General features: G+C 44.7%; 1 protein-coding gene across 2 annotated transcripts in view; it reads left to right on the top strand.

Annotated features, from left to right (window-relative positions):
• Window positions 1-25960, top strand: part of FAM72A (family with sequence similarity 72 member A) — a 68061-nt gene that overhangs the window by 1981 nt on the left and 40120 nt on the right. Inside the window, exon 2 of one of the 2 annotated variants that reach the window (XM_078644584.1) lies at window positions 2117-2282. In XM_078644584.1, the coding sequence (XP_078500710.1) occupies window positions 2131-2282 (152 nt within the window). In that variant the 5' untranslated portion in view covers window positions 2117-2130. Of the gene's footprint in view, window positions 1-2081; window positions 2283-25960 lie in introns of both variants that reach the window. The other variant, XM_078644583.1, reaches the window with a different exon arrangement.

Genomic DNA, 25960 nt, shown 5'->3' on the forward strand with positions numbered 1-25960 from the left:
GCATAGCAGAGAGGCCGGCTATTTAGTGGAGTTTGGCTAGTGCCACAGCAATGGAGAAGTTAAGAGCCCATATGTGAGAAATCGGGTGCTAGAAGTGAGGAGACCCGAGTAGCTCAGTAAGGGAGAGCGCATGGTCACTGGGCAGACACAAGTCCAGGTGGGAGCACAGCAAGTGGAAGTCCTGGGCCACTGTAGAGGGGAGGTCTGAGAGAAGGCCGGACAGAGCAGAAGTAATGCAAATGGCAAGTGTGTTATAAGAGAGGCCATTGGTGCAATCGCTAAGAGGCACTGGGCATCAGAAAAGAGTGGAATAGGCACATTGATGTAAAATATTAGCACACTGGGCAGAAGGGGGTGCTAAAAAAAGTGGAGCTTGTAAAAGTGGTACGGATGGAAGAGTCCATAGGGGCTATAGTTACTCCAAGCGGCTGTGCACTACGCTTGCCCTCCAATATTCTCTGGCAACACCTGTCCCTGGAGCTTTATGTAACACAGGAGTTTGGGAAATACACGGTCGGGTATGTTTAATCGAGAGGGAGAGTTCTTTCCCGTTTCCATTTGCTGTTTCGGCCTTGGCATCTCACCCTCCCCCTTCCTGCTGACGGGGGCGGGACTTACCCTAAGCACACGAAATATTCAGTGTCCTCCGTATGAAGTTTGTTTCCTTAGTAACGCGCACCCGTATCCCATCCAAGCTTCTTGGATCCGGTGCGGTCACACCTTGACATCACAGACTCTCTATACTACGATGTTATTTGCCGTGATAAAGAGGCTATAAATACAGTGTAGTATGTGTACTTCTGAACTCATACTGTTTCTTTAAAGAATCTCTAATTAGGAATCTTTCATGTACATTCTGTAATATGTCATAACTAATTCTTAGAATGTGATGTTTCTAATGTTACCGTTATTATAATCCTGTTGATCTTCTGAGCTGGTCGTGGGTTACCTTATCTGGAATAAAACCTTAACTTCAATCTCAACAATATCAGGATTCCTTACTTATTTAGTATACAAGTGCATACTACATACAGGTGTTATTTTAATCCAAAATAAACATAATTTCGTGCAAACTATCCCGCGCTCCAGCACAAGGATATCACGTGACTTTGGCAATATTGGCGCTAGAAGGCTATTCTTGGACAATTTCACACACGCTGTTTGTACAGACTGTGGGGCTGAAGGGTACCTGGCTGAATCGCGCTGCCATACACGTGCCATGCTTACTGCACGCATTTTCAGCTCCATTCCCTAGCTTGAGACTGGCACACCATATAAAAATCAAAATACATTTTCAATTTTAGTTTGTGTTCACGTTACAGGGGTAGAACCCGGTGACACCCGACTCGCGGCGCTTTAATGGCAATCTACACAGAGCAGCGCACAATTATGCGGTTTTGGGATTAGGGGCACCGAGTCCTGAGAGAGAAGTGGCGTGCAAATGCGTTTATTGGGAATTGAGGAATATACTTTTAAGCGGCTAGAACAAGATCACACCATGTAGGGAGGGAGGCCAAGACTGCGCCACAAGCCTCCTGTTACAAAGGCGGAGCACCTCTTACCAGTCAACCCTAGGGCCTTTTTATTTCTAGAACGGTTGTTACAATGTCTTTGGATGGGGGGGAAGGTAGGGGGGGGGTCTCTTCTGGGAAAGATGCTGCAGCCCCGTCACATCTATATCACCCAGCCCGTCTTCACTTGTCACTGCTCCAAACATATTAAGTGTGACGTATACGGTTAACCTAGACAGAGACAAGCTTTTAGCTCCTCTCCAAATTAGATTAGAAAGTCGTGTCACAGCAATTTTTTCGAGTGAGCTCATGCAATGGCCTTGGGCAGAGTTCTTTTCTGGAATAGTAAGATAGATCAGTGTGTTAACCACCTGCCACTGACATCTGTGGTGGGGCAAGGGTACGTTTCCGAATAGACAGAAAATAGTTATTAGTCCGTCTCCCAAATCAATTATAAATTCGTGTTGCTGCACTTCTTTCAAGATTAAAGCATAATACAGACTTTATTTACGCTGCTTCGAGGTTACAGTTAGAAACTGTAAATGCAATATTATTTGGCAGTACTCCCAGATGAGGTTCCCTCAATCAGAGTTTGATTTTCCTAGGCAATCGGTGGACCATGTCTAGTGACGCTGGCAGCTTTAAGAACAGATGCGTCTCCATCCTGTACTGTGGGTTTTGTCACCACGTGCTCAGCTGCAGGGGTATGAAGGCCGTGCTGCTGGCAGATACGGAGAGAGACCTCTATTCCACAGACATCCCTCCACACAAGTAAGTGCAAAGTGTACATCTATTTTATTAAACTGCATTTATATAGTGTTACTACCCCCTTTTGAAGCGCTTTAAAAAAAATGAATAGTTTAATTTTGTGGTTTAATTTTTTTTTTTTTAAGAGCCACTATATGCATTAAATCTAGGTTTTCGTTGGGGAGATTAATTGAGTTTAGAGTAGTTAGGTAGAAGATTAAACATGAAAATCTATGAACACAGCAGCAGACCACGGTCAAGCACCTACACCCCTTTAGTTTCAAAGTTTAATGAAGTTTTTTCTAGAAGATTAAACAGGTAGGTGAGTAATTCATTAAATTAAAAAGACTGGAAAAGGCAAACGCAGGTAATAGTTGGTGCGAGCATGCAATGCAAAGTGAGGGGAGTAGAAGATTAGTGCGAGCTTAGAAAATATCACTTGGGAGGGTATATATAGGGTTAGAAAGGCATTGGAATTCGCTTTCGTCGGTATATAATGGTTTGGGCATGTGGTAAAAAAGCAGGTGGGAAGAGAAAAACCTTCCATAGGCTGATTTCAGAGTGCTTTTCATGCAGAGGGATTGGAGGGAGACGGGATGATGGTTGTTACATGCTGTAAGGTTGGGTGCTTTATATTGCAGCATCTGGGGTAGTCAGTGTGACTGGTGATGGTATTGAGGCCCATTCTTGGACACAATCATGTTAATGAATACTCTTATACTTCATACTTTCTAATGTAGACTGTTATCAAGTTAACTCACTCACTCGGATTACGCTGATCATGGATCTGGCTGAAATAAACCTGGAAAGGATTATACAACTGGTGTTTAAATTGTTTAGTTCAGCTGCAGGCTTAATTTAGCTAGATGCTGGACGACTCCCATGCATTGCTGAGAATGGAAAAAATATGTATCTAGGGTCCCATAAATTGGGACTCGTGGTGTGGTAGAAGTTGAGTGGAATCGCTGGGGGTCTAGACCTGAAGAGCGGAGAAGGAGAGTGAATTTATACATTTCTTTTTTTTAAACTCTGCCTCAAACAAATTGGCAACACGGATAAATGTGACAGTAAATCTGCTCTAAGTTACTTAATTGGTCACAAACAGGCTGCATTTGAAAATATCTTACAGGGTTAAGTCTCCTGCTGAATAGATTTTGATGGGTAATAATACCAGTAAGATAATTTCTTGGTTAATGCACTTGCTTCAGAGATCTGTGTTTTGTGTAGTCACAGGTTTGACTCCTAAAGTAGCATAGACGGTTATTGTGCCTGATGCAGGACACTACATGTATCGTGCAGATCATAGATTTTTATTTCATGTAGATAGTTTAGTGGGGTTACTGTTTTTGCTACAGAGATCATATTATTACTTGTAGTTTATAAATTACAATCCTAATATAGCAGTGAGCTATGAACCGGAATCAAGGAGCCTCATGCAAACTGCAAAGCATATTTTTTAACCCTATTGTTTTTTCTCAATCTTTTGTTATTCTAACGTTGCTAAGAAGGGTTTGTTTGAATATAAAGAAAGTCTTGTTAGTTCAGACAACCACAGTCACTGTGTTTTGTTTTAAATCCTGACTTTGTGTTTCTTCAGACCAAGCAATCCTAACATATAATGCTCCCCTGTATGGATATGTGACCTCTACACCTTGCAGCCCTCCTTGTGTTATGTAACATTTTCTGTACATTTATGTAAACACTTGTATGAGTAAATGTCTCTATATACTGTATCTGATGTACCTTGCACCCTACCTTGGGATGAGTGTGGCTATAAAAGAAGGTAAATAAAAGACAAATTAGTAAGTGCTATTTAAATCATAATTAGTGTAATTACTCATATGGGCAGATACATCACACTTTCCTACAGCGCATGCTTATCTCTTACATGTGACTTTACTGTCGTTCCTCCTGTATAATTGTACTTAAGTGTAATGTTCATTGGTACCTGTACTAGGCTGAGATACTAAGTAAACCCTGCCAATATCAGGTGCCCTCGTGCCAGCATACACATAGAAATGTTAAATCGATGATACGTCTCGGCTAGACACTCCTCTTACTCCCCTTCCTTTCTCTTTTTTTTCTTTTTCCTTCTTTTGCCTGTCTTTTCTTCTCCTATCATTGATTGCTTGGGTTAGTCCCATGTTATCCATTAAGGTGCATTGCCCTCACTTTATGACTACATATGTAAAACCTTGCCTTGGATACCTTATGCTTACCCTGCTTTAAGCTTTCTGTATACCTTGTGTTAACCAATAAAGCATTTTTGGAATAAAAAAAAACAAAGTAAAAAACCTGGCTCCACATTACAGTTTCTCATCAGGACTTGTGAAACAATAACAAGTTGAGTTCTTTAGATTCCCTTCATTACATTGTCATCTTGGTTTTAGACTCCAGGTCCCAACCAGAATTAGACTTCAACAAAAGAAGGGCAGATAGCACTTTAGAGGAGTCCTGTGTGTTGGGGCCAGATGGAAGTGAAAATAAGAAACCGCCCTCGCTCCCTGTAGGTTGGTGCTCTGAACGGAAAGCAAACAATTTGCAGTTACTACTGAAAGTGTCCTGAATCGGCAAATTACACTAACATAAAAGCAACTTTTTCACTGGTGCCAGCCCAGATTGTGCTCAGTAATAGATACTGGATCTCTCATTTCCTTCGCTGCATTTTTTTTGTCACCCAAAAGCCTTTTTGTTAGATCTTAATCTTTCAGCATGTTTATATTCCTTTGCATGTATTCTGCCCATTATTAACATTTTACTTCGATGATCCAAAATAATATATCCAGGATCTGAAAAGTACATTATATAATATTGTAACAATTACTTTGGCTGGAAGTACAAAGTGAAAAACACTTAACTTGGATCCAGATAAGAAACCCGGAGTGTTTTATGGTATGACACCAAGCCTCATTGAATGGAAGCCCTGGCTTATACAGGGTGTGCCCACTGAATATCGAAACCACCAATATCGATAGGGCATCACAACGAGGACACAATATCGAAAATAAAACATCAACAGGTAAGCAAGTCTAGATTATCCTTACCTAGCTCCACATATATGTACCTACATGGTATATATTTCTTCAAGGTACATAAATGTGGCATTAGAACTAGTAATCTATACTTCCCTTTAAATACTTTGTTCCTTGATATTTTGTCTTCGATATTCTTGTACCACGATATTGCTGGTGTTGATATTCAGTAGGGCAATCCTTACACTGGGGCCCTTCCAATCGCACAAGCTGTCACTACCGTGTGGGGTTCCTCAAGGCTCATCCCTCAGTCCGACACTATTTAATATCTATGTGTCGGACCTGGCCTCTGTCATCAAGGCCCATGGGATGAGCCTTACCTCATACGCGGATGACACTCAGCTTGTGCTGGCCATCAATGGGAATGGTGACAAGGTAGCTGAAAACTTCCAAGAGGGCATGCGGGCGATCGGTGAGTGGATGGCCTCTAACTGCCTAAAGTTAAATGCTGAAAAAACGGAGGTCGTCATTTTTGGACATCTCTCCCCCGGATGGTCAAACACCTGGTGGCCCCCTACGCACGGAACACCACCTACACCAGTCATCACCGTCAGAAATCTGGGGGTGATTTTTGACGATAAACTAAATTTCATGGCCCACTCAAATAAAATAGCAGCAACAGCTCATCATAAACTCAGGCTGATCAAGAAAATCATGCAGTTTCTACCAACCTCAGCATGTAAGACGCTGGTAAGCGCTCTCGTGTTGTCATCTCTTGACTATTGTAACGGCTTATTCACCAACGCCCAAGCAAGTGTGACCAACAAAATGCAGACCATCCAGTATGCTGCAGCTCGTCTCCTGTCTGGAATCCCAAAGTTCTCACCAATCTCTGATACTATAAGGGACTTGCATTGGCTTAAGATTCGAAACAGGATTAAGTTTAAAGCGCTGTGCATACTCTATAAAGCACTGCACAACTGTGGTCCACATTTCCTGAAATCCCAACTCAAATACCAGTCCTCCATAAGATCGCTCCCATCTAACAATCTGAAAATCCTACAAATACCACGAACAAAAACAGTCAACTGGGGCGACAGACGCTTCCTTGTGGCAGCTCCCAGATTATGGAATTCCCTGCCAACCTCCATCAAAGACAGCCCATCCTTGATGCATTTCCGCAGAAAGATAAAGACCTGGCTGTTTGATCAAGAATAGTTACCGGCCTTACCTTGGGAACACATTCATAGTTTCTAGCGCCGAGATGCCTACGGGCAATTGTACGCGCTGTATAAATCTCAAAATAAAACAAAATAATACATTATACCTTTGGTCTATTCAGATTATTAGAAACATGGGTGGTGGGGTAGGCATTATCTTCCACTTGTAGCTCATCACAAAAGCACAAGAAGAGATCGACATAGAAGATGAACTCTAAAGATCTATTTTTTACCTACTTATTTGATCAGGCTCAGCTAATGTGCCTGCTGGAGTGTGTTGGACTGTTCCCCAGAGACTGTTCATCTAGGGGCTCTGTTGCTGCTGCTACTGTAACAAAGTTTGGAGTAAGCACGGGTTGCAACACTTCAAGCTGACGTACTTTCACTAGTTTACATATTCATTTATTTGCTTAATCCTATTTAGACTTCAAGCACAGCCTATTTCTCGTTTTGTGAAAGCCTACTAAATTTCAGACATCAGTAGTTCATTATGAAATAAAGATGTGCCTCTTCATTCTGATCTCTTCTCATACTTTGTATAAGAATTCCTCGTGTATCTCACACTGCAGTCTGAATGGTTTAGTGCAGGGGTCTCCAACCTTTTCTGTAATAAGAGCGCGTTATGTTAAATGAAAATCATCACGAGCTACTAATACAAGTGATGTAAAAGCGAACACCCCATCCAAGAGTGCCAGCAGTGATCTCATTGATGCATTAGGCAGGGTTTCCAGCAATAATGTAAAAAAGGTTTTGACAATTTGAACTGAAATATTACATGGGTAGTATATAGAAACAATAGCTGCAATCCTCCTGCCACCAAGGTATAACTGAGTAATAAATCTCTCCAACTCAAATAATAGCTTTAAACACATTTTGAAAATTCAACTATTATTCTACAGACATCCGCGTATGAAATACACACATTTGTGTCTTGAATGCTTGTTTTTTTAATTTTGGTATACGTCTAATAATTAATCCAAGCAAAAGTTTACATAGTCGTAGGCTGGGATGCACACAGGAGCACTACTCACAGGTAGCGGGAGAGTTTTTTTTTTGCTCACAAACTACTCGTTGGAGACACCTGGTTTAGAGGCACTTTGGAGAGCTCATTTTGTGGGCAGAAGGTGCCCTATTAGCAGTGCATGGGTCTGAAGTCATACACAGCAGTGCGCACCTCTCACACTGATAAAGGTGCCAAACACCCCTTCTCCTGCAGGTGATAGTGAAGCTCACTCTCCGTGCCTATTTGATCCCCATACTCGTTTCTGAGATAACTACTAGAGGGCCAGTTGTGTGCCAAGAGTGGTGGTGTTTTTTATGGCACTTAGAGTAGCAATATTTACAACAAGGGGTGGTGATGGACAGAGTCTCTGAATTAAGCAGAATACTCTCACCCAGTCAAGAGATCAGGGCTAGATCCAACACCGTTTTTTAGCTCATTGCACCATCCCAGTTTCAGAACCTGGCTGTATGCAAATTAGTCTGTCCCTGGCCCAGTGCATCATGGGAACAGGGCAGACCAGACTACAAAAGCCAATTCTTACACTGGGAAGGAAACAAGCTTCCGGGGACCGGTTTCTGGCATTTCAGCCGTCTTCGGCCCGGCTTGCTTGAATCCTGATGGTGCAATGAGCAAGGGACTCACATCTGAGTATACCCTTCCACGCTTAGGGTGGACAAAAATATTTACAACAAGGGGTGGTGATGGACAGAGTCTCTGAATTAAGCAGAATACTCTCACCCAGTCAAGAGATCAGGGCTAGATCCAACACCGTTTTTTAGCTCATTGCACCATCCCAGTTTCAGAACCTGGCTGTATGCAAATTAGTCTGTCCCTGGCCCAGTGCATCATGGGAACAGGGCAGACCAGACTACAAAAGCCAATTCTTATACTGGGAAGGAAACAAGCTTCCGGGGCCGGTTTCTGGCATTTCAGCCGTCTTCGGCCCGGCTTGCTTGAATCCTGATGGTGCAATGAGCAAGGGACTCACATCTGAGTATACCCTTCCACGCTTAGGGTGGACAAAAATCGGTGATGGATCAAGCCCTGATCTTTTGACTGGGTATGAGTGTTCTGTTTAACTCAGATGCTCTGTCCATCACCACCCCCCTTTTCTGAATCGTTTTGGCCACTATAGGAGTGGCAGGGTATGCTCAGACATGAGTCCCTTGCTCACTGCACCATCAGGATTCAAGCAAGCCGGGCCGAAGACGGCTGCAATGCCAGAAACCCGTCCCCGGAAGCTTGTTTCCTTTCCAGTAAAGAATTGGCTTGGTAGTTTGGTCTGCCCTGTTCCCATGATGCACTGGGCCAGGGTCGGACTAGTTTGCATATAGCCAGGTTCTGAGCTGGGATGGTGCAGTGAGCTAAAAAACGGTGATGGATCAAGCCCTGATCTTTTGACTGGGTATGAGTGTTCTGTTTAACTCAGATGCTCTGTCCATCACCACCCCCCTTTTCTGAATCACTTAGAGTAGCAAAACAAAGTTGAGAGGGTACATCCGGCTACAGAGTGAGTTCTCTGTGTATAGCCTGGACACTGGGTAAGGATAAAAAGATGAAGACCGAAGCTTTCAGAGTGAACTGGTGGTAGTAGTTCAGTCCCCATTGGGTTGTCTAGATTACCAAATGCCTGCTTGCCCACTAATTGGGTACTATGAGGGCTTCAGAATGCAACCCTCTTGGTTTGAAAGCATCACACATCCTGTCTCTCACATAAAATAAAGGCAGACCTGTTAGAAATAAAGGTTACTACACACTTCAAGGGGAGTAGTTCCTCTCTAGGGGAAAGTTCGGCCCTAGATCTGGTGGAATCACAAGGCCAACCGACAGGATCACAGGGGATCTGAGTGTTCAGATCCTAATGCCCTCACACAACTGATGGAGTGTCATACTTTATCATAGGGCGCGCCTTGTCAAGCCAGCACTGTAAGGCCTGACAGGTCTGGGTGCTCTTCATCAGAGATCTTTTGATATGGACCAAAACGATGAATCCTATCCTATACGAATTAGTAGGTCACCCTTAAAATCATGGGTGTCCACTACAGGATAAAAATACTGCACCTGGGTTGATGCAGGGGTTAGATTCCACCTGTAAGTATGGAAGAAATTATCCCTTAACAGACGCGCAACGCCCATTGGGCTCAAAGGGCTTTAGCCCAACACCCCCCCTTGTTGTGTGTGGCAGCCGGGACTGAGAAAGCCTCCCGGGCACACACACATTCCCACCCGAGTACTTCACAGGTCTTTAAAAGATCATTTGCTTGTTAACAAGGTTTGTTGTGTTTTCATCCCGTCTTAGAGCCCCTGTATCTCCACTCTGCCGATTGCAGGAAGATTTAGCCCCCCCTTGGTATTTTTTCTTTTTAGCACCCCCCTCCTCACACCCGAAATGTGGCTCTAGTTGCGCCTCTGCCCCTTAGGTAAGGGAGAGAATCTCAGCGTAGATACATGAAAAGAGATCACCACTGGTCATTCTCCCTGGACCTACCCTTCTCCACCTGCCTGTAGGTGGAGACATAAAGGTTAGTCATATAAAGATGTGCAATAGGGAGTCATTGAACAATTTATAGTGTCCCATAAAGGGTCGTCCAAAGGGTGGCTTGTCATCTTACACTGCAGCAGACCTAAAGGCCCAGGCAACACAGCTGGACCTAATTCAACCATGGATGCTGGCAGTGAAGCCGGAGGACTGGTTTAAAGATACAAGCTACCCTTTAATTATCTTAAATATATACGTCAATTCGGCCGCTTCAGAAAAACCTGAGGTAGAGGCAAAACTGAGGTCCCTGTTAATAAGTCTAAAACGGGACACAGCACATCCGAATTTATACTAGCTAGTGACTAAAATGTAAACCTCATCCAACAGGTTGCCAATGAACACATTACCGTACAAGATCGAAGATGGCAGGTTTCAGATCAAAAGGCAATCTCGGAGAGAAGCCACAGTAAAATCAGTGCTTCTATTCTGACGGCATGCACCTTTTTTATAGGCTTTATGGTACTAAATGGAACATTATCCGAGGTTCGGCTGCCCCTCAAAAATGGTAATTTCCTTAAAATCCAGTGCAACTGTTGACTACACCCTGGCACCTCTTAAATTGTTTAATCAGATAACCTCCTGGAAGATTGATATATGGTTTGAAAACAACCATTGCCCCCAGTTAATGGGATTAAGAACAAAGATCAGCCCACATTCGAACACTCCTACTTAACTAAATTCAGTGACCTCTGTAAAGCTAACAAGACTGCAATGGAAAGGCCAAATCCCACGTGATATAATAGAGTAGTGTGCACACTTTTACATTCACAATCACTCCTGGATAGCAACCCAGTGCAGGCGTGGAAGTCAAACATGGAAAAGCTGGTGCACCAGTTTCTAAATCCAGAACATCAAAAAGGACAAAATATTAGCAAAAAGAAACAAAAGTCAAAATGGTACACTCAAGCTTTTAAGGATAGTAAAAAAGCACATTGAACCATCAAAAAAGAGAAGTGAAGGAGTGTCCCGCCAACTGAACCTTGTCGGAAAAGTTTAGAAAAACCAGACAAGTGTACTAAAAAGCTACTTGTGCAGCATAAAAAAAGAGTATAATGATGGTTTGTGGGCAAGAATCCTTTATGAACAAACATTGTAGACCATTCCGGAGACCTGTAAAAAACTTGAAAGGGGACCCTCACACTACCAACGATATCCATATCAGCGAGTTAGCCTGGGTACAGTACCTCACAGCTCACAATTCCATCCAGTCAGATGAACCTGTGATCTCAAACCAAAATAATTATCCACCTCTATTTTTCCAGAGGGGAGCCTGGTCGACTCAAACACAAAAATCTATCAGCAAAGGCAAATTGAGAACCTGATTATTAAAACTAAAGCAGATTGCGCCCCTGGGCCAAACCGCCTGCCGCACACTCTATTGAAATCAAATTTGACAAACTGGGTGGATTACATAACCCCACTGTACAATTTTCGCTTCGCTCACAATACGATTCCAGATTAATGGCGAGGTGCGCTCCTCCACCCTTAATATAAAAGTGGCAGCAAAAGTGTCTCCGCAAATTATCGCCTGATTGCCCTATACATAATGAGGCCAAATATTATGCAGGGCTCTTGCCTCTTGGTCCACATGAATGGGCGATGAGCGGCAAATACTGTTATTCAATCAGACAGGATTTCACCCAGGGGTGGGTACACTGGCCAATCTGACCGCTTTAGGCTTGATGATAAACAGAGCCATGAACATTCAAAAGCTCACTTCAATCCTGCTTCGTGGATCTGAAGTCTGCCTTTGACAGTGTTGATAGATCAAGACTGGACCACACTTACAACATGGGATCCCAGAAAATCTATTGAAGGCAAGCCAACTACTCCATGTTGAAAACTGGATATGGATAAAAATAGGAAATGGATCAAGGGTCTAACGCAAGAACCAACACCACAACAGGCCTCAAACAAGGCTGTGTACACACACCAGCCTTATTCAATGGGAGATCGCCCATTAGACCTCGATTCAACACATTCTCCTGTGCCCAAATTTGTGGCAAAACCTTTAACAAGCATGGTATATGCAGATGACATCATTCTCCTCAGCAGAACAAAGGTGGGCCTTCAAGGACTGCTGCATAAACTAATTGAATATATACCACTATTAATTAGGCAGAAGGAAATCCATCTTAACAAAGCAAATGTGTTCATGTTCAATAAAAGACCTAGGACCGCTGGACCCTGGTTTATAAACCACTAGCAGCCCGTCCCGACGTTGTCCGGGAGCAATTAGGCTTCAGGGCCCCCGCCCGGCCCGACGTTGTCCGTGGGTCCCCCGGAGCCTTCCTCCATATATTGCAGTATTATACCTCTATGTTTACTTTGTACGCTTTTGTAACCTGCACACGTCGCTTTTTCCTCCTGTAATGCACCGTTTGGCTCACTTTTGTAATGCACCGTTTGCTTCCTCTTGTATTTTGTTGGCTCACGATTGTCATTTTTGCTTGATTTAAAGTAACGTTTGCTTACTTTGTACTCTTTTGTAACCTGCACACGTCACTTTTTCCTCCTGTAATGCACCGTTTGGCTCACTTTTGTAATGCACCGTTTGCTCCCTCTTATTTTGTTGGCTCACGATTGTCATTTTTGCTTCATTTAATGTAACGTTTGCTTTTGTATTTTGCCGCCGCTCACCGCTCCTAAATAAATAAATAAATAACCTACCTCATCCGCCGCTCACCGCTCCTCCCCGCCTGTCCGCCGTTCCTCACCGCCTGTCTGCCGCTCCTCCCCGCCTGTCTGCCGCTCCTCCCCGCCTGTCTGCCGCTCCTCCCCGCCTGTCTGCCGCTCCTCCCCGCCTGTCTGCCGCTCCTCCCCGCCTGTCTGCCGCTCCTCCCCGCCTGTCTGCCGCTCCTCCCCGCCTGTCTGCCGCTCCTCACCGCCTGTCTGCCGCTCCTCACCGCCTGTCTGCCGCTCCTCACCGCCTGTCTGCCGCTCCTCACCGCCTGTCTGCCGCTCCTCACCGCCTGTCTGCCGCTCCTCACCGCCTGTCCACCGCTCCTCACCGCCTGTCCACTGCTCCTCACCGCCTGTCCACCGCTCCTCACCGCCTGTCCACCGCTCCTCACCGCCTGTCCTCCGCTCCTCATCGCCTGTCCGCCGCTCCTCACCGCCTGTCCACTACCCCTCACCGCCTGTCCGCCGCTCCTCACCACCCCTCCCCGCGCTCATGTCTACCTCTTCGCGCTCCTGTACGCCGCTCCTAACGTCAGCATGCACGTCGCGGCCGGCGCTTCTTCCAAGGTACTACTTTTTCTTTGGGGTACATTTTTGAAATTACGTATATTTATTAAGTTTATATAGCCTATGTCCATCTGCACACCCTGACGATTACAACGATGTATCGGGTGTGTGGATGGCGCTGTGGTTGCCGAGTTTACCCGCCTCAAAGTTCTTCCTTTATAATAGTAGTATAGATAAATTAGCCCAACAGCAAGATTAGAAGTATCTATGGGTCATAATCGCCACAAAACATACCTATCTTGGACTTAAGGCCTGATTGAAATTAAAAGCAAAGGTCTTACTGGCAGCCTTTCGGTCACTTAAGAAAAGGCTGAGAGAGTATTCCCTTCTCCCTATTTTGGAGGTTATTAGCAAAACGTTTCTCCCCACTATTGCATATGGCTGCAAAGCACTTTGTGACTGTGAATCGGAGAGATTGGAAACTCATAAACTCAATACGTACAGGCAGATTTTTTATCTGCCACGTAACCAATCTCCAGACCAAATTAGGCTGGAATTTCGTTTTGTGAGCAAACATATGTAGCACAATGTGTCTTTATTAGATTTTGTCAAAAATAAAGAGCTGGCAAAAGCTTTAGTCAGAATTATCCACCGATACAGAAAACTGTACTTTTAGAGATTACCTAGGGACCATTATAAGAAACTTGCAAATCAATGGGCTGTAGGAGCAGCCAAAATCATTTCAAATTTTTAAGACACTGGCCAGTAGAAACATGCGGGAACTGTCATTACTGGATGATAAAAATGTTTTTGCAAAGAGAGCTCATGCATGGAACATCCTACACTCTTCTAAAAAAAACACTAGTGCAACAGGTGTATCTCTGCAATTGTTATTTCCTTTCCATGAAAATGTAATGAATGTGGTAGAGCCCATTAGATTTCCCTACCTTGGAGCTATGTCCCAAATGGCTTGTTAAAGGAAACAACCAAGATTGTGGATGGTACAAGTAAGCCAATTAAACCATCAATCGCATTGTTTGTACATGTCGAGACTTAGCAACAACAACGTTTGTGTCATCTTTTGAGGAAACTGGGAGTGCGAACATGTCGGCAAGCAGTAATAGCTTACTTCAATGGAGAAAATACAACACTCAATACACAAACTAGTAAGTTTCTCATTCAGGCAGAAAAAACCTGCAACTAATTGCCTCACATGGACATAATGTTGCAATGATGTATCTTGTTTTAAACTCTGCTTAGCAGATATCAATCAATCAATCACAGCATTTGTAAATCGCAACACTGTCACCCAAGAGGTATCTAGGCGCTGTGTCTCTGTCTAAGAGCCAGGTCTTGAGTCTCTTTCTGAAGTCTGCAAGTGAGGGGGATACATGGAGCTGGAGGGGAAGGTGGTTTCAGGTATTGACGATGATGTAGGAGAAGGAGCACCCACTGCTGTGGCTGCTACGGATACAGGGGATGTGAGCGAGTACGAGTGAGGAGAAGTACAGGTGTCTAGAGGGTTAGAGGAAATTTAGTCGATCGTTGATTTAGGTGGGTCCTAGGCCGTGGAGGGCTTTGTATGTGTGTGTGAGGATCTTGAACTGGCATCTCTTCTGGGTGGTGGGGGGGGGAGGTCCAGGATGAGTCTGCCTGCGGCGTTCTGTGGGGTCTGGAGTCTTCTAAGGAGCTGGGTGAGAATGCCAGCGTAGGTGGTGTTGCCGTAGTTGAGGCGGCTTGTGACGAGGACCTGAGTGACAGTCTTTCTGCTGTTGGTTGGGATCCATTTGAAAATCCTGTGGAGCAATCAAAGTGTGTGGAAGCAGGTGTAGGCGACTGTGTTGACGTGTAGTTCATAGTCAGTTGGCTGTCGAGGATGATACCGAGGTTGTGCTCATGGTCGGTGTGGGTGTATGTCCGAGTTCTGCAGGCCAACAGCTGTGGTCCCATGCAGAGGTGTTTTCCCGAAGAACAGTACTTCAGTTGAGTCGGAGGCAGTTGTCTCTCATCCATTTAGCTACGTTGATCATGGCATTGCAGAAATTGGTTTTGATGTTGGAGGGGTCCTCGATGAGTGAGAGAATCAGTTGAGTGTCATCTGCGGAGGGTACTATGTTGAGTCTGTGAGTCTGCGAGGTGAGTCATGTAGACGTTAAACTGGGTGGGGCTGAGGGATAAACCTTGTTGTATGCCTCATATGATGTCTTTGGGGGCAGAGGTGACAGGAGGCAGTCTGATGCTCTGTGTGTGTCCTGTAAGGTAGGAGACAATCCACTTGAGGGCGTGTTGCTGTACGCCTATGTTGTAGAGTCTGGTGAGGAGTGTGTTGTGGGAGACGGTGTCAAATGGCACGGAGAGGTCAAGGAGGATCAGGGCCACAGTTTCTCAGCGGGCCAGGAGTTTTCTGATGTCCTCTGTGGCGGCAATCAGAGCAGTCTCAGTGCTGTGGTTGACCCAGATTCCTGATTGTGAAGCATCCAGTAGGTGGTTTTGTCCCAGGAATTCAGTGAGCTGCTGGTTGATGGCTTTCTCCAGTAATTTGGCTCGGTATGGGACCAGGGAGATCTCACAATCATTTTTGAGACCACTGTGGTTAGCTGACGCTTTCTGTAGGAGGGGTCTGACATCTGAGTGTTTTCATCTGTCCGCTGTAGGTTGCTGTGGAGATGGAGGTGTTGAGGATGCTGACAAGTTGCGTGCTGATCGGGTTTGTTGCGAGATTGTAAATTTGGTGGGGGCAGGGGTTGGTAGGTGCCCCGTAGTGGATGGAAGACATGATGGCTGAGGTGGTCAAGGCAGCAGGCGTGGACCAGGTGGTAAGGGTTTGACTGATGTTCGCTTGTTAGTTGAGGTCGTCTGGGTTGAAGGTGGCGGGTTAGAGGGTGAAATTGTTGTAAATGTTGGTGATCTTGCTGTGGAAGTAGTCTGAACGTGTGTAGCAGAGTTCTTGGGAGGGGTGGATGGTGTTCTCCATGGCTGTTGGGTTGGAGAATTCTTTGACTATTTTGAAGAGTTCCATTGTGTCTTTGGCCGCAGAGTTGATGCAGGTAGTGAGGACTGCTTTCTTGGCTTCCTTGATGTGGTGGTTATAATAGCTACAGTCTGTTTTATGAGCTGCCCTGTCGGCTGGGTCCTAAGTGGCGCCCCATCGTTTCTCCAGTTAGTAGCAGTTACGCTTGATGGTCCTGAGTTCCAGGGTGTACGAGCCGGCATGTTTGGAGATTTTGTTGTATTTAGTAGGTATCAGTGGGGCGACTGTCAGCGCTGTTGGTGATCCGGCCCGCAAAGTTCTGGTTGGCTTGGTCTAGGTCTGTTGAGGCCTCGGGTTGGGAGGTGGTGAGGCCATGAGACCACTGGGTTTCGGTGACCTTGCTCGAGCTACAGTGGGGGGGGGGGATCTGACACCCGGTGATGGTGTGCTGGGCATCAGTGATGGTGACATGTACAATGGTGTGGTCAATCCAGTTGAGTTCTGTGGTGTGACTGAATTTGATTCTGTCACTGGAGGTGAAAATGGGGTAGAGATACAACTCGCCGACGTGGCCCATGGTTTTCATAACTTATAGTGCTCGAGATCAATTATTTTAATGTAATGTTGATGGAATGGTCCCTGGATTTTATATAACAGCTAGTTTTCAAGTACATTTTTTAATGTGATATTTTTTGATATGGTTTTTAATAACTGCATTTATAATATTTGAAGTAGTGTCCCTTAACATAACTAACAAGCATTAGAAATGCAATCGGGCTCGGATTTATTTGAGATTGAGCTAATGGCATTGTAAATGCCAATGTATTGTTGCTATGTGTTATGGAGTGTGTTCATGTGGTGTGTACTGCCAGTGATCTCCTTGTGAGTGTGAGAATATTGCACCGTTACTGCCTGTGATGTCCTTCTTGTGAGTGTGAGAAGCTTGCACCTCTGCCGGTGGTCTCCTTGTGAGTGTAAGAAGCTTGCACAGCTGCTGCCTGTGATGTCGTTCTTTTGAGTGGGAGAAGCTTGCACCTCAGCTGCCTGTGGTCTCCTTGTGAGTGTAAAAAGCTTGCACAGCTGCTGCCTGTGATGTCCTACTCACTACTCTACTCTACTCACTACTCTACTCACTACTCTACTCACTACTCTACTCACTACTCTACTCACTACTCTGCACTCACTACTCACTACTCTACTCAGCACTCACTACTCTGCACTCACTACTCACTACTCTACTCACTACTCTACTCACAACTCTACTCACAACTCTACTCACTACTCTACTCACTACTCTACTCACTACTCTACTCACTACTCTACTCACTACTCTACTCACTACTCACTACTCTACTCTCTACTCTCTACTCACTACTCTACTCACTACTCTACTCACTACTCACTACTCTGCACTCACTACTCACTACTCTGCTCACTACTCACTACTCTATTCACTACTCACTACTCTCCACTCACTACTCTACTCACTACTCTACTCACTACTCACTACTACTCACTACTCTGCACTCACTACTTTACTCACTACTCTACTCTACTCACCTCACTACTCACCTCACTACTCTACTCACTACTCTACTCACTACTCTACTCACTACTCTACTCACTACTCTACTCACTACTCTGCTCACTACTCTACTCACTACTCTACTCACTACTCTACTCACTACTCTACTCACTACTCTGCACTCACTACTCACTACTCACCTCACTACTCTACTCACTACTCACTACTCTGCACTCACTACTCACTACTCTACTCACTACTCTACTCACTACTCTGCACTCACTACTCACTACTCTACTCACTACTCTACTCACTACTCTACTCACTACTCACTACTCTACTCACTACTCTACTCACTACTCTACTCACTACTTTACTCACTACTTTACTCACTACTTTACTCACTACTCTACTCACTACTCTACTCACTACTCTACTCACTACTTTACTCACTACTCACTACTCTACTCACTACTCTACTCACTACTCTACTCACTACTCTACTCACTACTCTACTCACTACTCTACTCACTACTCACCTCACTACTCACCTCACTACTCTACTCACTACTCTACTCACTACTCACCTCACTACTCTACTCACTACTCTACTCACTACTCACTACTCTGCACTCACTACTCACTACTCTACTCAATACTCTACTCACTACTCACTACTCTACTCACTACTCACTACTCTGCACTCACTACTCACTTCACTACTCTACTCACTACTCTACTCACTACTCTACTCACTACTCTACTCTGCACTCACTACTCTGCACTCACTACTCTACTCACTACTCTACTCACTACTCTACTCACTACTCTACTCACTACTCTACTCACTACTCTACTCACTACTCTACTCTCTACTCACTACTCTCTACTCACTACTCTCTACTCACTACTCTACTCTCTACTCACTACTCTACTCACTACTCTACTCACTACTCACTACTCTACTCACTACTCTACTCACTACTCTACTCACTACTCACTACACTACTCACTACTCTGCACTACTCTACTCACTACTCTGCACTACTCTACTCACTACTCTACTCACTACTCTACTCACTACTCTACTCACTACTCTACTCACTACTCACTACACTACTCACTACTCTGCACTACTCTACTCACTACTCTGCACTACTCTACTCACTACTCTACTCACTACTCTACTCACTACTCTACTCACTACTCTACTCACTACTCTACTCACTACTCTACTCACTACTCTACTCACTACTCTACTCACTACTCACTACTCTACTCACTACTCTGCACTCACTACTCTACTCACTACTGTGCACTCACATCTCTGCACTCACATCTCTGCACTCACTACTCTGCACTCACTACTCTGCACTCACTACTCTGCACTCACTACTCACTACTCTGCACTCACTACTCTGCACTCCTCTGCACTCACTACTCACTACTCTGCACACTCACTCTGCACTCACTACTCACTACTCTACTCACTACTCTACTCACTACTCTGCACCCACTACTCACTACTCTACTCACTACTCACTACTCTACTCACTACTCACTACTCTACTCACTACTCTGCACTCACTACTCACTACACTACTCACTACTCTACTCACTACTCTACTCACTACTCACTACTCTACTCACTACTCTGCACTCACTACTCACTACTCTACTCACTACTCTGCACTCACTACTCTGCACTCACTACTCTGCACTCACTACTCTGCACTCACTACTCACTACTCTACTCACTACTCTACTCACTACTCTACTCACTACTCACTACTCTACTCACTACTCTACTCACTACTCTACTCACTACTCACTACTCTGCACTCACTACTCACTACTCTACTCACTACTCTGCTCACTACTAAGTACTCTACTCACTACTTTGCACTCACTACTCACTACTCTACTCACTACTCTACTCACTACTCTACTCACTACTCTACTCACTACTCTACTCACTACTCTACTCACTACTCTGCACTCACTACTCACTACTCTACTCACTACTCACTACTCTGCACTCACTGCTCACTACTCTACTCACTACTCTACTCACTACTCTACTCACTACTCTACTCACTACTCTACTCACTACTCTACTCTACTCACTACTCTACTCACTACTCTACTCACTACTCTACTCACTACTCTACTCACTACTCACTACTCACTACTCTACTCACTACTCTACTCACTACTCTGCACTCACTACTCTACTCTGCACTCACTACTCTACTCTGCACTCACTACTCTACTCACTACTCTACTCACTACTCTACTCACTACTCTACTCACTACTCTACTCACTACTCTACTCACTACTCTACTCACTACTCTACTCACTACTCACTACTCTACTCACTACTCACTACTCACTACTCTGCACTCACTACTCTACTCACTACTCACTATTCTACTCACTACTCTGCTCACTACTAAATACTCTACTCACTACTCACTACTCTACTCACTACTCTACTCACTACTCTACTCACTACTCTACTCACTACTCTACTCACTACTCTGCACTCACTACTCACTACTCTGCTCACTACTCTGCTCACTACTAACTACTCTACTCACTACTCTGCACTCACTACTCACTACTCTACTCACTACTCTACTCACTACTCACTACTCTACTCACTACTCTACTCACTACTCTACTCACTACTCTACTCACTACTCTACTCACTACTCACTACTCTACTCACTACTCTACTCACTACTCTACTCACTACTCTACTCACTACTCTACTCACTACTCTGCACTCACTACTCACTACTCTACTCACTACTCTACTCACTACTCTGCACTCACTACTCACTACTCTGCACTCACTACTCACTACTCTGCACTCACTACTCTACTCACTACTCACTACTCTGCACTCAGTGCTCACTACTCTACTCACTACTCTACTCACTACTCTACTCACTACTCTACTCACTACTCTACTCACTACTCTACTCACTACTCTGCACTCACTACTCACTACTCTACTCACTACTAACTACTCTACTCACTACTAACTACTCTACTCACTACTAACTACTCTACTCACTACTCACTACTTTGCACTCACTACTCACTACTCTACTCACTACTCTACTCACTACTCTACTCACTACTCTACTCACTACTCAACTCACTACTCACTACTCGACTCACTACTCTACTCTACTCACTACTAACTACTCTACTCACTACTAACTACTCTACTCACTACTCACTACTCTGCACTCACTACTCACTACTTTACTCACTACTCACTACTCTACTCACTACTCTACTCACTACTCTACTCACTACTCTACTCACTACTCTACTCACTACTCTACTCACTACTCTACTCACTACTCTACTCACTACTCTGCACTCACTACTCACTACTCTACTCACTACTCTACTCACTACTCTGCACCCACTACTCACTACTCTACTCACTACTCACTACTCTACTCACTACTCACTACTCTACTCACTACTCTGCACTCACTACTCACTACACTACTCACTACTCTACTCACTACTCTACTCACTACTCACTACTCTACTCACTACTCTGCACTCACTACTCACTACTCTACTCACTACTCTGCACTCACTACTCTGCACTCACTACTCTGCACTCACTACTCTGCACTCACTACTCACTACTCTACTCACTACTCTACTCACTACTCTACTCACTACTCACTACTCTACTCACTACTCTACTCACTACTCTACTCACTACTCACTACTCTGCACTCACTACTCACTACTCTACTCACTACTCTGCTCACTACTAAGTACTCTACTCACTACTTTGCACTCACTACTCACTACTCTACTCACTACTCTACTCACTACTCTACTCACTACTCTACTCACTACTCTGCACTCACTACTCACTACTCTACTCACTACTCACTACTCTGCACTCACTGCTCACTACTCTACTCACTACTCTACTCACTACTCTACTCACTACTCTACTCACTACTCTACTCACTACTCACTACTCACTACTCTACTCACTACTCTACTCACTACTCTGCACTCACTACTCTACTCTGCACTCACTACTCTACTCTGCACTCACTACTCTACTCACTACTCTACTCACTACTCTACTCACTACTCTACTCACTACTCTACTCACTACTCTACTCACTACTCTACTCACTACTCACTACTCTACTCACTACTCACTACTCTACTCACTACTCACTACTCACTACTCACTACTCACTACTCTACTCACTACTCTGCTCACTACTAACTACTCTGCACTCACTACTCTACTCACTACTCACTATTCTACTCACTACTCTGCTCACTACTAAATACTCTACTCACTACTCACTACTCTACTCACTACTCTACTCACTACTCTACTCACTACTCTACTCACTACTCTGCACTCACTACTCACTACTCTGCTCACTACTCTGCTCACTACTAACTACTCTACTCACTACTCTGCACTCACTACTCACTACTCTACTCACTACTCACTACTCTACTCACTACTCTACTCACTACTCTACTCACTACTCTACTCACTACTCACTACTCTACTCACTACTCTACTCACTACTCTACTCACTACTCTACTCACTACTCTGCACTCACTACTCACTACTCTACTCACTACTCTACTCACTACTCTGCACTCACTACTCACTACTCTGCACTCACTACTCACTACTCTGCACTCACTACTCTACTCACTACTCACTACTCTGCACTCAGTGCTCACTACTCTACTCACTACTCTACTCACTACTCTACTCACTACTCTACTCACTACTCTACTCACTACTCTACTCACTACTCTACTCACTACTCTACTCACTACTCTACTCACTACTCTGCACTCACTACTCACTACTCTACTCACTACTAACTACTCTACTCACTACTAACTACTCTACTCACTACTAACTACTCTACTCACTACTCACTACTTTGCACTCACTACTCACTACTCTACTCACTACTCTACTCACTACTCTACTCACTACTCTACTCACTACTCAACTCACTACTCACTACTCGACTCACTACTCTACTCTACTCACTACTAACTACTCTACTCACTACTAACTACTCTACTCACTACTCACTACTCTGCACTCACTACTCACTACTTTACTCACTACTCACTACTCTACTCACTACTCTACTCACTACTCTACTCACTACTCTACTCACTACTCTACTCACTACTCTACTCACTACTCTACTCACTACTCTACTCACTACTCTACTCACTACTCTGCACTCACTACTCACTACTCTACTCACTACTCTACTCACTACTCTGCACTCACTACTCACTACTCTGCACTCACTACTCACTACTCTGCACTCACTACTCTACTCACTACTCACTACTCTGCACTCAGTGCTCACTACTCTACTCACTACTCTACTCACTACTCTACTCACTACTCTACTCACTACTCACTACTCTGCACTCACTACTCACTACTCTACTCACTACTAACTACTCTACTCACTACTAACTACTCTACTCACTACTCACTACTCTGCACTCACTACTCACTACTCTACTCACTACTCTAATCACTACTCTACTCACTACTCTACTCACTACTCACTACTCTACTCACTACTCTACTCACTACTAACTACTCTACTCACTACTCACTACTCTGCACTCACTACTCACTACTCTACTCACTACTCTACTCACTACTCTACTCACTACTCACTACTCTACTCACTACTCTACTCACTACTCTACTCACTACTCTACTCACTACTCACTACTCTACTCACTACTCACTACTCTACTCACTACTCACTACTAACTACTCTACTCACTACTAACTACTCTACTCACTACTAACTACTCTACTCACTACTCTACTCACTACTCTACTCACTACTCTACTCACTACTCTACTCACTACTCTACTCACTACTCACTACTCTACTCACTACTCTACTCACTACTCTACTCACTACTCTACTCACTACTCTACTCACTACTCTATTCACTACTCACTACTCTGCACTCACTACTCTACTCACTACTCACTACTCTGCACTCACTACTCTACTCACTACTCACTACTCTGCACTCACTACTCTGCACTCACTACTCTACTCACTACTCTACTCACTACTCTACTCACTACTCACTACTCTCTGCACTCACTACTCACTACTCTGCACTACTCTACTCACTACTCTACTCACTACTCTACTCACTACTCACTACTCTGCACTCACTACTCTACTCACTACTCACAGTACTGGTAGTACTGGTGGTGGTGGTGGTACTGGTAGTGGTAGTACTGGTGGTGGTGGTGGTACTGGTAGTACTGGTGTTGGTAGTACTGGTGGTGGTGGTACTGGTGGTAGTGGTACTGGTAGTACTGGTAGTGGTAGTACTGGTAGTGGTAGTACTGGTGGTGGTGGTACTGGTAGTACTAGTGGTGGTGGTGGTGGTGGTGGTAGTGGTAGTACTGGTGGCTGTAGTAGTGGTAGTACTGGTGGCTGTAGTAGTGGTAGTACTGGTGGTGGTAGTACTGGTAGTACTGATGGTGGTAGTACTGGTAGTAGTGGTGGTGGTTGTGGTACTGCTATTACTGGTAGTGGTAGTACTGGTAGTGGTAGTACTGGTGGTGGTGGTAGTGGTAGTTCTGGTGGTGGTGGTAGTACTGGTGGTGGTGGTAGTGGTAGTACTGGTGGCTGTAGTAGTGGTAGTACTGGTGGCTGTAGTAGTGGTAGTACTGGTGGCTGTAGTAGTGGTAGTACTGGTGGTGGAAGTACTGGTAGTATTGATGGTGGTAGTACTGGTATTACTGGTGGTGGTGGTGGTACTGGTAGTGGTAGTACTGGTGGTGGTGGTAGTGGTAGTACTGGTGGCTGTAGTAGTGGTAGTACTGGTGGCTGTAGTAGTGGTAGTACTGGTGGTGGTAGTACTGATGGTAGTACTGGTAGTAGTGGTGGTGGTGGTACTGGTAATGGTAGTACTGGTGGTGGTGGTACTGGTGGCTGTAGTAGTGGTAGTACTGGTGGTGGTAGTACTGGTAGTACTGATGGTGGTAGTACTGGTAGTAGTGGTGGTGGTTGTGGTACTGGTAGTACTGGTAGTGGTAGTACTGGTGGTGGTGGTTCTGGTAGTACTGGTGGTGGTGGTAGTACTGGTGGTGGTGGTAGTGGTAGTACTGGTGGCTGTAGTAGTGGTAATACTGGTGGCTGTAGTAGTGGTAGTACTGGTGGTGGTAGTACTGGTAGTACTGATGGTGGTAGTACTGGTAGTGCTGGTGGTGGTAGTGGTAGTGGTAGTACTGGTGGTGGTGGTAGTGGTGGTACTGGTGGTGGTGGTACTGGTGGTGGTGGTACTGGTAGTACTGGTGGTGGTAGCACTGGTGGTGTAGACACTATAAGGTTTTCAAGCTGGTTCAGAAGAGTAGACGACTGGCCTCGTATCGTGTTGTTGCATGAGTGAATCATTCCAGATACGTTCTCCTTTATTTCCTTTTTATTAATAACATATTACGCGGCTGAGACATGAAAATCCACACACTGACTGGTTTGACTTTGAAACCGTAGACGAAAAAGGCTGCCCTTTTTGAAAGGCCTTTCGTGTGCTGCGCCGGAAATCCTGCATTGATGCACAAACACAAGTTTATACAGAGAACCAGAAACTACAGACAAAAATAGTGCAGCGCAGCGTGCGAGGAAAGGAAGGAAATGCCGGCCTTTGGAAATGAGAGTATTCAGGAAACACAAGAACTACAGTGTGGACGAGCACGTATGAGTCATCTTCTGTGAGCCTCGCCTGCTGCCTCGCCTCTCGTCATTTTACATTGAACGCGCTCACCGCTCAGACCATCTGGATTGCATTACACGGGCACTCTGACAGCTCCTAATTAAAATTAATGGTCTGCCGTGCGCGTAACCGCACACAATATGCCAAAAATGGCCGCCGACCATTACATATACCCTATGGCATCAAGACTACTAAAGAAACAGCACCGCGACGACCAATCACTATTAAGATAATAAAATAACGCACTGAAAATGCACGAGCAAAGAAAAATGTATCCAGCATGAACGAAAAAGCCGCAACAATACGGCTCGCAGCTCCTTCTCACTTCTGACGAAGTGGTGACGTCGCCGAGCCCGTAAAAAGGCACTTACTGTTGATCATAAAGGACAATGTCCAATGCATAAGAAATATGAAACAGACTAGTTGGTGGCTAATTAAAAAAAAGCCTCTTGTCTACCTTCTTTGT

Source organism: Lissotriton helveticus, chromosome 5_1 (assembly GCF_964261635.1).
Source record: "Lissotriton helveticus chromosome 5_1, aLisHel1.1, whole genome shotgun sequence".
Classification (NCBI taxonomy): domain Eukaryota; kingdom Metazoa; phylum Chordata; class Amphibia; order Caudata; family Salamandridae; genus Lissotriton; species Lissotriton helveticus.